This window comes from Salvelinus fontinalis, chromosome 21 (genome assembly GCF_029448725.1).
Source record: "Salvelinus fontinalis isolate EN_2023a chromosome 21, ASM2944872v1, whole genome shotgun sequence".
Lineage (NCBI taxonomy): Eukaryota > Metazoa > Chordata > Actinopteri > Salmoniformes > Salmonidae > Salvelinus > Salvelinus fontinalis.
Genome location: NC_074685.1, coordinates 10,479,245 through 10,496,980, shown reverse-complemented (window position 1 = coordinate 10,496,980; position 17,736 = coordinate 10,479,245). Strand labels below are relative to the sequence as shown.

Below are 17,736 nucleotides of genomic sequence, written 5' to 3'. Positions count from 1 at the left end.
AACCCTCAAATGCCTCAAAGGACCGTCACAGGAAATAAAGACGTAGAGTTACCTCTGCTGCAGAGGATAAATTCATTAGAGTTACCAGCCTCAGAAATTTCAGCCCAAATAAATGCTTCAAAACGGGCCATTCTACTGCCAATGTTTGCCTATAGCGATGGCATGGCTGTGTGCTCGATTTTATACACCTGTCAGCAACCGGTATGTCTGAAATAGCCGAATGCACTAATTTGAAGGGGTGTCCACATACTTTTGTGTATATATTGTGTAAGTGGATAATATATCCGATTTTGATTTGATGACTAACGTCTGTGTTTTGTTTTCTTGTCCGCTGTCATTTGTGCTTGTGGTAGTTCCCATTTTATGGTGGAGTTCATTGGGATTCCTCCTTCATAGACAGATTATTACTCAAGGAAAACAGCCATTCTGAAATATTAAGTGTGGTTGCCTTGGTGTTCTTATTGGTGCATGACATTTTTATTGTTCATGGGTCATTTTCCTTGGTTCAATAGCCTGTATCTGGCGGCCAGTGAGCAGTGAAATAGCTCTGACCTTATAGCCAGCCAGGCCTATGTTGTTGTTCTTCACAATGCTGTGTGTTCTGTGGGAAAGTATTGTCAAAGATCACCAAAGCTCAGTGTATAACTCCTAGACAGATTAGGGCTGGTCTCTGTGACATGTTGATGTCCGTCTGTCCGTCCTCAACTTTTCCACGGACTATGCAGCCGTGTGATTGGGCGTCTTTCATGTGGGTATCAGGTTACAGCTGTAATTTGTATCCCACCCTTCTCGTCTTCAGAGAGAGGCCTCCACCTCCACCGATACTAATTATGGAAGGAAACAAAATCCTCCACGTGAAGGAGGGCGAGAGAGCGAGGAAGGAGGAAGAGAGAGGAGAGAGAGAGTGTGATAAAAAGAGCAAGATGGGTAGAGTGAGAGAGGGGTGAGAAAGTGAGAGATGGAGAAAGTGTGTGAAAAATGAGGGTGAAAGACAGAAGAATCAATTAACAGAGATTTGTCAAGAGAGGGGGAGAGTTAAGGATGAAGAGGAGAGAAAGCGAGGGATAACTTGTCTTTGTGTTATAGCTGAAGAGGCAGTTTGCTCTGCTGGGTGAAATATGGGTGGAGGAGTGGCGCATTCCCACAGTCACAAAGATGGAAGAGGGGTGTATCTCTCTCTACCTCTCTCTCTCACTCTCTCTATTCCTCTCTTCCTCCATCATTAGCTCTGATGGACCTCTCAGAATCCAGGTAATGGAGGAAACGTCTGAAAACGAGTGAAAATAATCAAAAGGCTTTAGCGTGAGGAAGAGTATAAAAAACCTTTCAGACACACATTTTGTCAACAAGCAAGAGAAAGTGTTTTATCCTTTTACTTGAATTCTCCAGCATTGCATTATTATGGCTGTTCAGCGAGGGGAGGTGGTAGTAAGTAGGTTATGAATGGTGGCCTTGATGAACAGTCACAGGAATGTGTTGATTGAATGTGTTGAATGTGTTGTCCATCTTCTTCTCCTTTACTTTGTTCTTCTCTCTTGTTAGAAAACCAATGAATGATTTCACACAGTTAAACCCTGTTTCCCTCTCTCTCTTTCTCTCTAGGGCCAGGTGGAGGTCCGTGCTGTGTTACAGGTTCCAGATCTGGACAGGGAAACAGAACAGACAGAGTTCTACGTGGTTCTAGAAGGTTCCAGACTAGCCCATGTTACTGTAGTTAAGAGAGCGGAGGATGGAGAGTCTCTTTGCTTCACAGTTCCTGGTGAGTCCCACCGTTTATAGTGTCCACTGGTCCCAGATCAGTCTAACTGTCTTACACAAAGCTACTGACTGAGGTTGGAACAGAACCCTTAGTTTGATACAGGGTTATCATTAGTTCCTCTTCTGCTCTTTTAAGTTCAGGTCAACATAACAGAGATTGTAATAAATCAGTAGATAGCAGCAGTTTGCCTAACCTAATTAAGACCATCCATGTTGCTGTGTCACAAGCTTCAATAGAAATCATGTTTAGGAGCAGAAAACTGTTATTGCTGCACAGTGTCCATATTAGTAGTGTGTCAATGTCAGAAGGACTTGTGTCAGTCTCATCGGGAGTTGGCACTTATTGTCATATTTGATCCTCAGTCATCTGTTCGTCTCCTCTCCTCCACAGGTCACGACCTCCAAGAGACCGCCTCTGTCACAGTGTATCGTCACACAGAGGGCGGAGCCAAGCCTTGTGGAGGCAGGGCCTCCCTGAGGTACGTCTGGGATTTGCCACAGGAAGTGGCCGAGTACTTGCTAGCCAACAGCGACTGTCTGAGTCCCCAGAGCCACCTGGAGGTTCTGAGGAGGGTCTCAGCAGCTCCAGGGGAGGGGGACATGGAGTGTGACATGAGCGCTGGTCCAGGAAAGGAGCACTCTCTGGGGCAGACAGACCAGGAGGAGGAGGGGGTTAGAGGTGGGAGACCCAGACCTGATCCACAGATAGAGTGTCATCTCAGGGAGATGGATGAGAGGATAACCCAGGCCGTGGCCAACCTGAACTACCCTCTGGAGTGGAGCGGCAAGGCCAGCCAACCTAGAGAAGGTAACCAACCATACTACTTGGGCTTTTTACATAGGGCTTTCCCAGTGCTGCTATGGAATAGCCCTATGACTAGTGTAGTGGGGTACGTGAGTTGTGTGTTGTGGTTGGTAGGGAATCTGACCCTAAACAGCTTGTTTTGGAGCAGTTCCATCAAGTGTACTGTACTAGCTTTCCCAGATGATTTCCGATACCTTAGAACTTGAGACATTCTGTACACATTTCTACTTAGCCTATAGACCTATGTCATATAGATTATAATTAGTAACAGGCAAGGAAGATATGACCCGAGACAGTTATCCATGATCAGAAAGAATAATCATCAATGTGTTATTTTCTACAATTAAAACGATTGATGATAGTTACTGTGTAGGCTTACCTAGCCTGTGCCGGATGTTCCGGGTTTCAGGGGAAATGGGAAGTGAGCCTGTGATCTGCTTTTTCTTCTTCTCGTCAAGACCAGTTTTCGGGGATCTAGTTCATTTTACGCCTGCTATGTTAGGTTAACAGACACTTTAAAGGAAACCTATTCAGATGATTTACAATACTTTACAGTCATTACATTTCAGGTTTTTTTCTGGGTCAAAAGGGGCTTAGGTGGTGGGTGGCAGGGGGCATGGCAATGGGCACTACGTAATGGCCCCCATATTGGCGGTGTAGAGAAATGTTTGCATTATTAAGCCAATTTCCTATCAAGGCACAAGGTGAGACCCAGATGCAGACACAGGAGGCAGATGGTTGGAGTCGTACAATGTTTATTCATCCAAAGGGGTAGGCAAGAGAATGGTCGTGGACAGGCAAAAAGGTCAAAACCAGATCAGAGTCCAGGAGGTACAGAGTGGCAGACAGGCTCATGGTCAAGGCAGGCAGAATGGTCAGGCAGGCGGGTACAAAGTCCAGAAACAGGCAAGTGTCAAAACCGGGAGGACTAGAAAAAGGAGAATAGCAAAAAGGAGTACGGGAAAAACACACTGGTTGACTTGACTAAACATACAAGACAAACTGGCTCAGAGAGACAGGAAACACAGGGATAAATACACTGGGGGGAAAGCGACACCTGGAGGGGGTGGAGACAATCACAGGAACAGGTAAAACAGATCACAGCATGACATTTCCTGCAATTCTACAATTCCGAGAGAAAATGTTGGTTTTAAATTTAATTCCCTTCAATTCTATGCAATTCACCATGGCTAATGCTGTGTTTTTGCTTAAATAACAAAATCAATACTGCTATATTAATTGTTTGGAGAATTATCAATAAATTCATTGTTTGGAGAATTTTCAATTCTCCCTGACTGTCTAGATTTTATTTTGGTGATTGTTAGTTGTCAAAGATTATATTATAACAAAAATATGCCACTATCTTTTTCTACATACTTCATATCTGGTTTTAGTCATTTACATTTATACAAAGTGTTATTCCATCCCGAAAATGTTTATAATGTATATACATACATATATATAAACTTTACCCGGCCCGCCCAAGGATCTCAATGGCAGAAAATCCCTGCATTTCAGATAGTGACATGTACTGTATTCTGTCGGTAGCTAATGTGAACCAATGGAATGTGTAGAAATTAGGTAAACCGATGCTGGCACTAAGTGTCACACCCTGACCTTAGAGAGCTTTTTATGTCTCTATTTTGGTTTGGTCAGGATGTGATTTGGGTGGGCATTCTATGTTCATTTTTCTATGTTTTGGTATTTCTTTGTTTTGGCCGGGTATGGTTCGCAATCAGGGACAGCTGTCTATCGTTGTCTCGGATTGGGAACCATACTTAGGTAGCATTTTCCCACCTGTGTTTTGTGGGTAGTTATTTTCTGTTTAGTGTTTTCTGCACCTGACAGGACTGTTTCGGTTTCGTTTCTCACTTGGTTGTTTTGTTCTAGTGTTCAGTGTGAATAAATATCATGAACACTTAACACTTGGTCCGATCCTTCCTCATGCAATGATGACCGTTACAGAACTACCCACCACAACGGACCAAGCAGCGTGGTATGGAGGAGTAGAGGGTTCAGGATTTGTGGACTTGGGAGGAGATACTAGACGGAAAGGGACCCTGGAGACAGGCTGGCGAATATCGCCGTCCGAAAGAGGAACTGTAGGCAGCTAAAGCTGAGAGGCGGCAATATGAGGCAAGTCAGCGAAGCAGGCACGAGAGGCAGCCCCCCCAAATTTTTTTTGGGGGGGGAACACAGGGAGATTGGCGGAGTCAGGCTATAGACCTGAGCCAACTCCCCGTGCTTACCGGAAGCAGCATGGTACTGGTCAGGCACCGTGTTATGCGGTAAAGCGCATGGTGTCTCCAGTGCGCGCTCATAGCCCGGTGCGCTATATGCCAGCCCTTCGCAAGTGCCATGCGAGAGGGCAGATTGTGGCAGCTCAGTGCGCCTGGTCTCCGGTGCGCCGTTTCGGCCCAGGGTATCCTGCGCCGGCTCTGCGCACTGTGTCTCCGTTGCGCTGGGACTGTTCAGTGCGTCCATTGCCTGCGCTCCGCCCGTGCCGGGCTAAAGTGGGCATTCAGCCAAGTGGAGAGGTGCAAGTGGTAAGCACTAGATCTCCAGTGCTCCCCCACAGCCCGGTTCGACCTGTGCCTGAACTCTGGAGGTGCCGGGCTAAAGTGGGCATTCAGCCTGGAGGAGGGGTGCCAAGGCTGCGCACCAGAGCTCCAGTGCTCCCCCACAGCCCAGTTCATCCTGTGCCTCCTTTAGGGACCAGGCCTCCTGTAGGTCTCCCCAGCCTGGTGGGCCCTGTGGCAGCCCCACGCACCAGGCTGTATCTGCGTCTCCTCCCTCCAGCGATGCCCTCCAGTCCGGAGCCTCTAGTGAAGATAACAGCTCTATACGTATCTCCAAGATGGCGTAATAGTGCATACGTGGTTTGTTGTCCTCTCGTTTACTTGTATTTTCCCCTTTTTTGTATATATTCCAATTTATTTTTCAATCTCTTTTTCCATTTTTAAATTAAATATACCTTCTGGTAACCCGCCTCACTCAATGTGACACGGATCCGCTATTTTTTTTGACCCTATAGCCAAAACTTTCATCAGAAGATAGCCAGCTAATTAACTAAGTTACTAGCTATTTAGTCATTGTTAGCCACTGCTAGCGGCCTTTACCCTCTGCTCAGGCACCAGCTGTTTTTTAGCCTGGATAATACCTGCCAGCCTCGAACTGTTTTTCTCCACTACAACGCCAGATTCCTGCCGTGAACCCTGGACCATTGATCATCACAGCTAGCTAGCTGCCACTGAGTGACCCAGCCCCGAAGCTAGCCCTGAGCCAGGCGCATCTCCCGGCTAGCAAACTAAATTACCACAACCACAATACCTCTTTCGCCATCTGGCCCGTTCCCTTCGTCGACACGGCGGCCCGCCGTACCACCACGTCTGGTCCACAGACGTAATTCCATCAGCTGTGCCTTCAACCGGCGTTTGCCGGACGACCGAGCAGACGCTTCTCCTTACCCCGGACTGCTAACTTTAAATGCTGTTTCTCCCGCGTGCTAGCGTAGTAACGACTACCTAGCGGCTTCCCTGTTTCATCTATTGCTGTACACTGGACCCTATGATCACTTCGCTACATAGCTGATGCCTGCTGGACTGTTCATTTATCACGGTACTCCACTTTGTTTACCTTTGTTTATCTGTCGGCCCTAGCCCCGAACTCAGGCCCTGTGTGTAGTTAACCGACCCTCTCTGCCCATTCATCGCCATTTTACCTGTTGTTGTTGACTTAGCTGATTAGATGTTGTTGTCTTACCTGTTGTTGACTTAGCTAGCTCTCCCAATCAACACCTGTGATTGCTTTATTCCTCGATTTATGTCTCGCTCAAATGTCAATATGCCTTGTATACTGTTGTTTAGGATAATTATCATTGTTTTAGTTTACTGCGGAGCCCCTAGTCCCACTGTACATGCCTTAGATACCTCCTTTGTCCCACCTTCCACACATGCGGTGACCTCACCCAGTATAACCAGCATGTCCAGAGATGCAAGCTTTCTTATCATCACTCAGTGCCTGGGCTTACCTCCACTGTACCCGCACCCCACCATACCCCTGTCTGCACATTATGCCCTGAATCTATTCTCCCACGCCCAGAAATCTGCTCCTTTTATTCTCTGTCCCCAACGCACTAGACAACCAGTTTTGCTAGCCTTTATCCGTACCCTCATCCTACTCCTCCTCTGTTCCTCGGGTGATGTGGAGGCTAACCCAGCCCCTACGTGTCCCTAGGCACTCTCATTTGTTGACTTCTGTAATCGAAAAAGCCTTGGTTTCATGCACGTTAACATCAGAAGCCTCCTCCCTAAGTTTGTTTCACTCACTGCTTTAGCACACTCCGCCAACCCTGATGTCCTTGCCGTGTCTGAATCCTGGTTTAGGAAGGCCACCAAAAATTCTGAGATTTCCATACCCAACTACAACATTTTCCGTCAAGATAGAACTGCCAAAGGGGGAGGAGTTGCAATCTACTGAAGAGATAGCTTGCAATGTTCTGTCATACTTTTCAGGTCTATGCCTAAACAGTTCAAGCTTCTAATTTAAAAAATTAATCTCTCCAGAAATAAGTCTCTCACTGTTGCCGCCTGTTATAGACCCCCCTCAGCTCCCAGCTGTGCCCTGGACACCACATGTGAATTGATTGCCCCCATCTATCGTCAGAGTTCGTTTTGTTAGGTGACCTAAACCTGGATATGCCTAATACCCCAGCAATCCTATAATCTAAGCTAGATGCCCTCAATCTCACACAAATTATCAAGGAAACCATCAGGTACAACCCTAAATCCGTATACATGGGCACCCTCATAGATATTATCCTGACCAACTTGCCCTCCAAATACACCTCTGCTGTTTTCAATCAGGATCTCAGCGATCACTGCCTCATTGCCTGCATCCGCTATGGGTCTGCGGGCAAGCGACCACCCCTCATCACTGTCAAACGCTTCCTAAAACACTTCTGCGAGCAGGCCTTTCTAATCGACCTGGCCCAGGTATCCTGGAAGGATTTTGACCTCATCCCGTCAGTCGAGGATGCCTGGTCGTTCTTTAAAAGTAATTTCCTCACCATCTTAAATAAGCATGCCCCTTTCAAAAAAATGTAGAACTAAGAACAGATATAGCCCTTGGTTAACTCCAGACCTGACTGCCCTCAACCAGCACAAAAACATCCTGTGGCGGACTGCAATAGCATCGAATAGTCCCCGCGATATGCAACTGTTCAGGGAATTCAGGAACCAATACAAACAGTCAGTCAGGAAAGCAAAGGCTAGCTTTTTCAAACAGAAATTCGCATCCTGTAGCTCTACCTCCAAAACGTTTTGGGACACTGTAAAGTCCATGGAGAACAAGAGCACCTCCTCCCAGCTGCCCACTGCACTGAGGCTAGGCGACACGATCACCACCGATAAATCCATGATAATCGAACATTTCTACGGCTGGCCATGCTTTCCACAGCTCCGCACCCCTCGCAGCTACTTGCTTGAGCCTCCCCAGCTTCTCCTTCACCCAGATCGCAGATGTTCTGAAAGAGCTGAAAAACCTGGACCCATACAAATCAGCTGGGCTAGACAATCTGGACACTCTCTTTCTAAAATTATCCCTCGCCATTGTTGCAACCCCTATTACCAGTCTGTTCAACCTCTCTTTCGTTTCGTCCGAGATCCCTAAAGATTGCAAAGCTGCCGCGGTCATCCCCCTCTTTAAAGGGGGTGACACTCTAGACCCAAACTAGTTCCGACAATGCAGTAATAACCAATGAGTAATCTAACCTAACAATTCCACAACTACTACCTTATACACACAAGTGTAAAGGGATAAAGAATATGTACATAAAGATATATGAATGAGTGATGGTACAGAACGGCATAGGCAAGATGCAGTAGATGGTATAGAGTACAGTATATACATATGAGAGGAGTAATGTAGGGTATATTAACATAAAGTGGCATAGTTTAAAGTGGCTAGTGATACATGTGTTGAGTCTTTGCTATCATTAAATTGAAGACTTATAGTTTTTATCAAAGATTCCTGTAATTAGGGATTACGCGATCACTTGAGTAATAACGTAACTAATTAACTATGAATTCGAGGGCACCAGGGAAAGTTATTAGATTACAAAGTTATAATTTCCCAATATAACCTTTCAGATATTTTCATATCTGATCAATAGTCTTCTGATTAATGATTTATTTATTTTTACCTCACGTTAGTCTCATTCAAACGTTGTAAATTGTTGATTATCTGCACGAACCCAGTCCTCACTATGAGTCATCCATACATCAATTGTCTTAAATCATTTATTTATTACTAACTAATTAATTCACAGAAATGCACAAACAAACAAACTTAAAATAGTTACATGAAATGATGGGAGAAATATGCCCTAGTGGGCTGAACCGGCATAGCGGCTTGTTAGACAAAGGGAAAGTTGCGTTCGACTAAGATTTCACTACAGAGTTCACAATTATAACAATTGACATGCTAATCCTTACACATGAACGCTCACTCATTCGGGAACAATTGCGATCAATATATATATAGTTACGCTCGGTGTGTGTCGTCTTGATCGTTGGAGAGAAGTTAGTTTCTGTTGGAGTGAAGTTAGTTTCTGTTGGAGTTCCTTCTGTCTCGGTTATTGTGGATAGTTCAGTGACATTCGTTTTAGAATGGATGTTTCGGCGGTTGTCTTTCTTCGCGTTCAATGATACCGAATTCCTAGCTGCAGACTAGTAGTCAATATCAAAACTTGTTATTATTCGGCTAAGAGTTTAACCACGTGGTATGGTTAAAGATTCAGCAATGGTAACCTTCGTTCTCCCCATGGAGGATAAACATGGTCTAATGGTAATTTCTCAGAGTTTACTTTTATTCAGATAGCAGGAAGGGGCTGTCCTTGGATGTCTGACCCAACTGGCTCAGGGGCGGGTCCTCGGGTTTAGTTCAAATCAAAAAGGGATTTGTATTTTTCTTAATTAAACAGTCCAAAATCATATTACACAATTATACAAACAGTATCATACTCACTCATTCATTTTATACAACAAACAGATGTAAATCTCATATCTGAGGTTATTATATAAACAGTGGTATGGTAATGTAGTCCCACAGTCTCTCATGAGTTTCCCCCGTGGTGACCAATGGGCATGTTAATAGCTGGACTCTCCACCGATCTTTTATACTTTTGCAGGAACATGAAATATCTTTGTACCTCAAGTTCTGTGAGGTGGGAGAAAATTCCTTTGTCCTGAAAGTTTACCCTCTGTCTAATACTGTTGGGCCATGAGGAGATTCTCAGGAATTTACGACCTCTCTGTGACCACAGCATGGGTTGAAGGGGCAGGGAGAGGGGGATGGGGTTTGCAATACCCAAGCAGGCGACGCCATGACACATGTATTACATAAAGATGGCAAGATGCAGTAGATGATATAGAGTACAGTATATACATATACATATGAGATGAGTAATGTAGGGTATGTAAACATTATATTAAATGGCAATTATATTAAATGGCATTGTTTAAAGTGGCATTTCCACATTTCCATCAATTCCCATTATTAAAGTGGCTGGAGTTGAGTCAGTATGTTGGTAGCAGCCACTAAATGTTAGTGGTGGCTGTTTAACAGTCTGATGACCTTGAGATAGAAGCTGTTTTTCAGTCTCTCGGTCCCTGCTTTGATGCACCTGTACTGACCTCGCCTTCTGGATGATAGCGGGGGGAACAGGCAGTGGCTCGGGTGGTTGTTGTCCTTGATGATCTTTATGGCCTTCCTGTGACATCGGGTGGTGTAGGTGTCCTGGAGGGCAGGTAGTTTGCCCCCGATGATGCGTTGTGCAGACCTCACTACCTCACAGACCTCACTACCCTCTGGAGAGCCTTACGGTTGTGGGCGGAGCAGTTGCCGTACCAGGCGGTGATACAGCCCGACAGGATGCTCTCGATTGTGCATCTGTAGAAGTTTGTGTGCTTTTGGTGACAAGCCGAATTTCTTCAGCCTCCTGAGGTTGAAGAGGCACTGCTGCGCCTTCTTCACAACGCTGTCTGTGTGGGTGGACCAATTCAGTTTGTCCGTGATGTGTACGCCGAGGGACTTAAAACTTACTACCCTCTCCACTACTGTCCCGTCGATGTGGATAGGGGGGTGCTCCCTCTGCTGTTTCCTGAAGTCCACAGTCATCTCCTTTGTTTTGTTGATGTTGAGTGTGAGGTTATTTTCCTGACACCACACTCCGAGGGCCCTCACCTCCTCCCTGTAGGCCGTCTCGTCGTTGTTGGTAATCAAGCCTACCACTGTAGTGTCGTCCGCAAACTTGATGATTGAGTTGGAGGCGTGCATGGCCACGCGTGCGTCAGAAAACATAACATCCTTCACTCACGCCGCCAAACTTACCCTAGTAAAACTGACAATCCTACCGATCCTCGACTTTGGCGATGTCATCTACAAAATAGCTTCCAATACTCTACTCAGCAAATTGGATGCAGTTTATCAATCACAGTGCCATCTGTTTTGTTACCAAAGCACCTTACACCACCCACCACTGCGACCTGTATGCTCTCGTCGGCTGGCCCTCGCTACATATTTGTCGCCAGACCCACTGGCTCCAGGTCATCTATAAGTCAATGCTAGGTAAAGCTCCGCCTTATTTCAGCTCACTGGTCACGATAACAACACCCACCCGTTGCACACGCTCCAGCACGTATATCTCACTGGTCATCCCCTATGCCAATACCTCCTTTGGCCGCCTTTCCTTACAGTTCTCTGCTGCCAGTGACTGGAACGAATTGCAAAAGTCGCTGAAGCTGGAGACTTACATTTCCCTCACTAACTTTAAACATAAGCTATCTGAGCAGCTAACCGATCGCTGCAGCTGTACATAGTCCATCTGTAAATAGCCCACCCACCCAATCTACCTACCTCATCCCCTTATTGTTTTTATTTACTTTGGTGCTCTTTTGCACACCAGTATCACTACTTACACACCATCATCTGCTCATCATCATCTGCTCATCTATCACTCCAGTGTTAATCTGCTAAATTGTTATTACTTTGCTACTGTGGCCTATTTATTGCCTTACCTCCTCATGCCATTTGCACACACTGTATATAGACTTTCTTTTTTTCTGTTGCGTTATTGACTGTACGCTTGTTTATTCCATGTGTAACTCTGTGTTGTTGTTTCTGTCGCACTGCTTTGCTTTATCTTGGCCAGGTCGCAGTTGTAAATGAGAACTTGTTCTTAACTGGCCTACCTGGTTAAATAAAAGGTGAAATAAAAAATACAAATAAATACAAATAAACATTCTTTCATGGTGCCCCACTTTTTAGTTAATTACATTTACCTGATTAGCGTAATCAGGTAATATTCATTACAGAGAAATTATATTTTAGAATAGCATGTCATATCACTTAATCCGGCATAGCCAAAGACACAACATCACTGATCTAAAGGCTAGAGCTGTCGCTTTCAAGGAGCGGGACACTAACCCGGGCACTTCTAAGAAATCCTGCAAATTGTATTTGTCACATGCGCCGAATAATACAGGTGTAAACCTTACAGTGAAATGGTTACTTACAAGCCCTTAACCAACAGTGCAGTTCAAGAAATAGAGTAAATAACACAATAACAATTACGAGGCTATATACAGGGGGAACCGGTACCGAGTCAATGTGCAGTGTACAGGTACCGAGTGCAATGTACAGGTTAGTCGAGGTAACAATCCCATTATGTCACATGAGGAGATTTATATGGTGTTACATTGCCTTTACAGGTTAGTAAGGCATACTATAGATGAACACCATCTCTGGTGCAAGTCTGTTTCTGCATGCAACACAACAATAGTGCCACATCGATTCCTTGCCAAACAGGTCAACCAAACAACCAGCTGGCAGAGCCAGAGACAGACTGGCAACACTAACTCAAAACTTGCCTCTGATTTCATTGCTGGTCTAGACTGTTTCAATATTACCCAACATGTCAATTTTCCCACTCACATCAAGGGACACATACTTGATCTTGTCTGCTCTGTTGGCCTCATCCTAACTCAGCCCAGACCTCCTGTTCCCACTGTCTGACCACAAGATGCTTCATTTCTCTCTTCCCCCATACTCACCCCACAACACTGACAAATGCCTCCTCTTCTTCCGCAACATCTAAGCTGTTGACCCCCTCCAACTCTCTGATGCCAACTGCTCTGCCCTGCCCCTTGACCACTCCCCCAACTCACCTGATGAACTAGCTTCCAAATGCAATACTGCTCTATCTGTTTCCCTCAACTCTCTGGCCCCCCTCCAATTTAAACCTGTCTCCTTCTCCTCCACCTCCCCCTAGTCACCTCCCCCTAGTTTACACCTGAGCTCCGCGCCCTGAGGCAAGAAGAAGTCTGGAGTGCCTGACCAGGAAGTCTGGGCTGAGGCCAACAAACTACACCTCACCTACAGAAATGCCCTCAGTGCTGCCAGGTCCAACTACTTATTCAACATCATCAACAGCGCCAATAAGAACTCCCGGACTCTGTTTGCCTCTGTCAACAACCTATTTGCGCCCCTCCAGTCTGGTTTCCGCCCCCTTTGCATTACTGAAACTGCACTCCTCAAAGTTGTCAATGACCATCTCACCTCTGCTGATGCTGGTGCCCTCAACATCCTGATTCTCCTCGACCAGAGTGCCGCTTTTGACACAGTGAGCCATCAGATTCTCCTCACCAGGCTTAAGGGTCTGGGTTTTGAGGGTACCACACTCCCCTGGCTACAATCATACCTCACAAACCGGACCCATTACATTTACCTCAGTGGCCACACCTCAGACTCAGCTGCAGTTACACAGGGTGTCCCCCAGGGCTCTGTGCTGGATCCCTTACTCTTCATCATCTACATCCTCCCACTTGGTCGCATCCTCCGTCACTTCAACCTTGACTTCCACTGCTATGCCGATGACACCCAGATCTACCTCAGCACCAAATCCCTCCTCAACCACCTCTGACCCACATTGAATCCTGCCTCTGCAATAAAAACATGGATGCAACAAAACGTCCTCAAGCTCAACAGTGATAAAACGGAACTCCTCCTCATAGGCACCATATCCACCCTCACTAAAGACGACACCACTGTCTCTCCCTCCCCCCAACACACACAACCTTGGTGTCATCCTGCACACCACCCTCTCCTTTGACCACCACATAAGACCGACTGTCAAATCCTCATTCTTCCACCACCACAACATTGTCGCCCCCCTCCCCTGACCCTACCCCTTACCCTAAACCGGCTTCGTATCCAAAGCCCATACATTATACTGATACATCACACTCTTTCCTTTCTTTGAGCCCACCCCTCTCTTTGTACATGTTTTTTTTACTCTTATGTTGTTTTGTTTTCACTCCTGTTTTTTTTTTTCATTTCTACGTTGTAAAGGGATTTTGGGTCCTGAAAAGCACTATATAAGTCCCATGTATTATTATTATTACCACTATGGCTAAATTCAAACTATGCCTACTTGCACACAAAGTAATTATCAAGTCTATTTAACTTTATCAAGCTAGTGAAAGCATAAGAACATTAGTCTATATCATACTGAGAAGGCAAGGGTGAAGAAGGGGATAGAGAAAGGTATCCACTCTCTACAGTGTACATACAGACCAAGTTCACCCACAGCTTCTTACATAAGAGTGACGATTGTGTTTGGTAAATCGTGCCGTTGAAAGGTCACGTATTGTCTGTGTGCCTGAGTGTCAGTCTACATTAGGGGACAGGAATCTCAGTTGGCTCTGTCGCTCTCCTCCCTGTCTCTCTCTTTCTCTCTTTCTCTCTCTCGTCCCTCTCGCACTCTCTCAGAGCTTCAAGCTCCTCAGTGTCCACATTACTAAGGAATTATCATGGTCCACACACACCAACACAGTCGTGAAGAAGGCAAGACAATGTCTCTTCCCCCTCAGGACGGTGAATAGAGTTGGCATGGGCCATCAGATCCTCAAAAAGTTCTACAGCTACACCATTGAGAGCATCTTGACTGGCTGCAACACCGCTTGGTATGGCAACTGTTTGGTGTTCGACCGCAAGGCGATACAGAGGGTGTGCGTACGGCCCAGTACATCACTGGGACTAAGCTTCCTGCCATCCAGGACCTCTATACCAGGTGGTGTCAGAGTAAGACCCTAAAAATGGTCAAAGACTCCAGCCACCCAAGTCATAGACCGTTCTACCCTTTTTGCATGAACTCATTTGACTCATCACATACGCTGCTGCTACTGTTTATTATCTGTACACATCTACCTCAATTATGTACACATCTACCTCATATGTACACATCTACCTCAATTACCTCATACCCCTGCACATCGACTCTGTACTGGTACCCTGAGTATATAGTCAAGTTATCTTTAATCATTTTTCTCGTACTTTTTTCTCTCTCGCATAGTTTTGATTTGATTATCTAAAAACAGAATTTGAAAAGCTTATGCAAATTTGACATACAGTACATCTGATACCTCTTAGAATTGTTTTATAAATGAGTTACTTTACATTTTTCACCCCCCCAAAAAAAGTATGTGGACACCTGTTTGTCAAACATCTCATTCTTTCCACTAGATGTTGGAACATTGCTGCAGGGACTTGCTTCCATTCAGCCACAAGAGCATTAGTGAGGTCGGGCACTGATGTTCGGTGATTAGGCTTGGCTCGCGGTCAGTGTTCCAAAGGTGTTCGATGGGGTTGAGGTCAGGGCTCTGTCCATGCCAGTCATGTTCTTCCACATTGATCTCGACAAACCATTTCTGTATGGACCTCGCTTTGTGCACAGGGGCATTATCATGCCTTAACAGGAAACTTCCCCAAACTTTTGCCACAAAGTTGGAACCACAGAATTGTCTAGAATGTGGTTGTATGCTGTACTGTTAAGATTTCCCATCAATGGAACTAAAGGGTCTAGCCCAAACCATGAAAATCAGCCACCGACCATTATTCCTCCAACACTTTACTGTTGGCAATATGCATTGGGGCAGGTAGCGTTCTTCTGGCATCCACCAAACCCAGATTTGTCCGTCGGACTGCCAGATGGTGAATCGTAATTCATCACTCCAGAGAATGCGATTCCACTGCTCCAGAGTCCGATGGTGTCGAGCTTTACACCACTCCAGCCGACGCTTGGTATTGCGCATGGTGATCTTAGGCTTGTGTGTGTCTACTCTGCCATGGAAACCCATTTCATGAAGCTCCCGGTGAACAGTTCTTGTGCCTACAGTTCCTAGTCCAGTAATTGGGTCATAGTTACATGGTACATCGTCAAGCATTTGTGGTACAGTAGTGGTAAGTAACCATGGCAACGAAGAAGACAGATATGGAGAGAAAGTTCAAGTGTAGGACAGCAATTCAGAATGAAGAGATATAAATCTATTTCCATAGCAACTCTACCCTTCTTTCTTAGTCCTACAGGAAAGAATAGAGGCTTGACTGACTATTCCCTCTCTTTTTAAAACCAAGTCATTCAGTGTGATAAAGTGACTCTCTTTTTAAACCAAGTCATTCAGTGTGATAAAGTGACTCTCTTTTTAAAACCAAGTCATTCAGTGTGATAAAACCAAGTCATTTAATGTGACAAAGGGACTCTCTTTTTAAAACCAAGTCATTCAGTGTGACAGTGACTCTCTTTTTAAAGTCATTCAGTGTGACAAAGGGGAATAGGAAGGATGTGTGCTCTGCCCCGCAGGCAGCTCGTCCCTCCAACATACTGGCTTTATTAAAACACACTGAGCAGGTTTAGAGGGTTACCTTGTGCTTGTGTGTGTGGTGTGTGTCTGGTCTCTGCTGGCTTTTGTCAATGGCATTATCAGGGTGGGAACCCTAGCACTGTCACTGTCAATGTCTCAACTCTTCATATGAGGAAGAGTCACTGATGATGCGTCCCAAATGACACCATATTTCCTATTTAGTGTACTAGCTTTGACCAGGACCCATAGAGTTCTTTTTAAAATGAGTGCACTATATAGTATAGTGAACAGGGTGCCATTTGGTACGCAACCTGAATCAAACGGGTGAATTTCCCCAAGGCCTCATAGCTAACGTGGTACTTTATTTTTCTCACGACCCAGCCCTAAGCTACAAGTCAGTTAGGAATACTCCTCAATGCACAGGAGAAAGTGAAAATGCTTATGAGTTGTTATAATAACTAACACCTGTGTAAAGTACCTGACCTGCCTTGTTGGTATGCATTCTTCATATAAAGTCTAGACTTCACACAGCGTGACACGCAACATGACACCCACATGGATTGTGTGTTAGCTAGAGTAGGTCTAAACACGGGACCATTTATGTGCTAGGTACAGTATATAGCATTGATATGTGCTAGCTTAGCTGCATACAATATACTGTGTGTGTGCAGTCAGAGTGTATTTGCTTACATTCATGTGTGTTTAGGTCTAAAGAGCAGATGTGTAGTATGTAATGTATACAGTAAGTTTGGACGGTGAAGATATCGTATGAAGGATAACAGGTTTAGGGATGTATAGCGGAGATGTTAGAGGCTACAATGTTATTATATGGAGGGCTTGTCACCTCTGTCTGTCTTCATCTATTTTAAGGAACACAGCGTTTAGTTTAGTTTATTTGGATCCCCATTAGATACTGCACATGCAGATACTACTCTTCCTGGGGTCCACATAAAACGTACAAATACATGACAAAGAACAGAACAGTTATAGACAAGAACAACATAAGATATTACATTCAATTCTAAATAAAAAATATAAATAAAATAAGAAGTATATATAGAAATACACCAAGTAACAACAAAAAAACTCTTTACACACTATTCATATATACAATGCATTCCGAAAGTATTCAGACCCCTTGACTTTTTCCACATTTACAGCCTAATTCTAAAATGGATTAATTATATTTTTTTTAATTTATAAAAAATACAAAACTGAAATATCACATTTACCTAAGTATTCAGACCCTTTACTCAGTACTTTGTTGAAGCACCTTTGGCAGCGATAACAGCCTCGAGTCTTCTTGGGTATAGAGGTCAACCGATTATGATTTTTCAACGCCGATACCGATACCGATTATTGGAGGGCCCAAAAAAGCCGATACCGATTAATCGGACGATTTTTTAAATGTATTTATAATAATGACAATTACAACAATACTGAATGAACACTTATTTTAACTTAATATAATAC

General features: G+C 44.8%; 1 protein-coding gene across 2 annotated transcripts in view; it reads left to right on the top strand.

Annotated features, from left to right (window-relative positions):
• The window catches only part of LOC129818143 (rho guanine nucleotide exchange factor 28-like), a 116,526-nt gene that overhangs the window by 9,976 nt on the left and 88,814 nt on the right, over positions 1-17,736 (top strand). For both annotated transcript variants that reach the window (XM_055873780.1, XM_055873779.1), the window contains exons 3-4: positions 1,603-1,759; positions 2,150-2,566. In XM_055873780.1, coding sequence (XP_055729755.1) covers positions 1,603-1,759; positions 2,150-2,566 — 574 coding nt within the window. The remainder of the gene's footprint in view (positions 1-1,602; positions 1,760-2,149; positions 2,567-17,736) is intronic.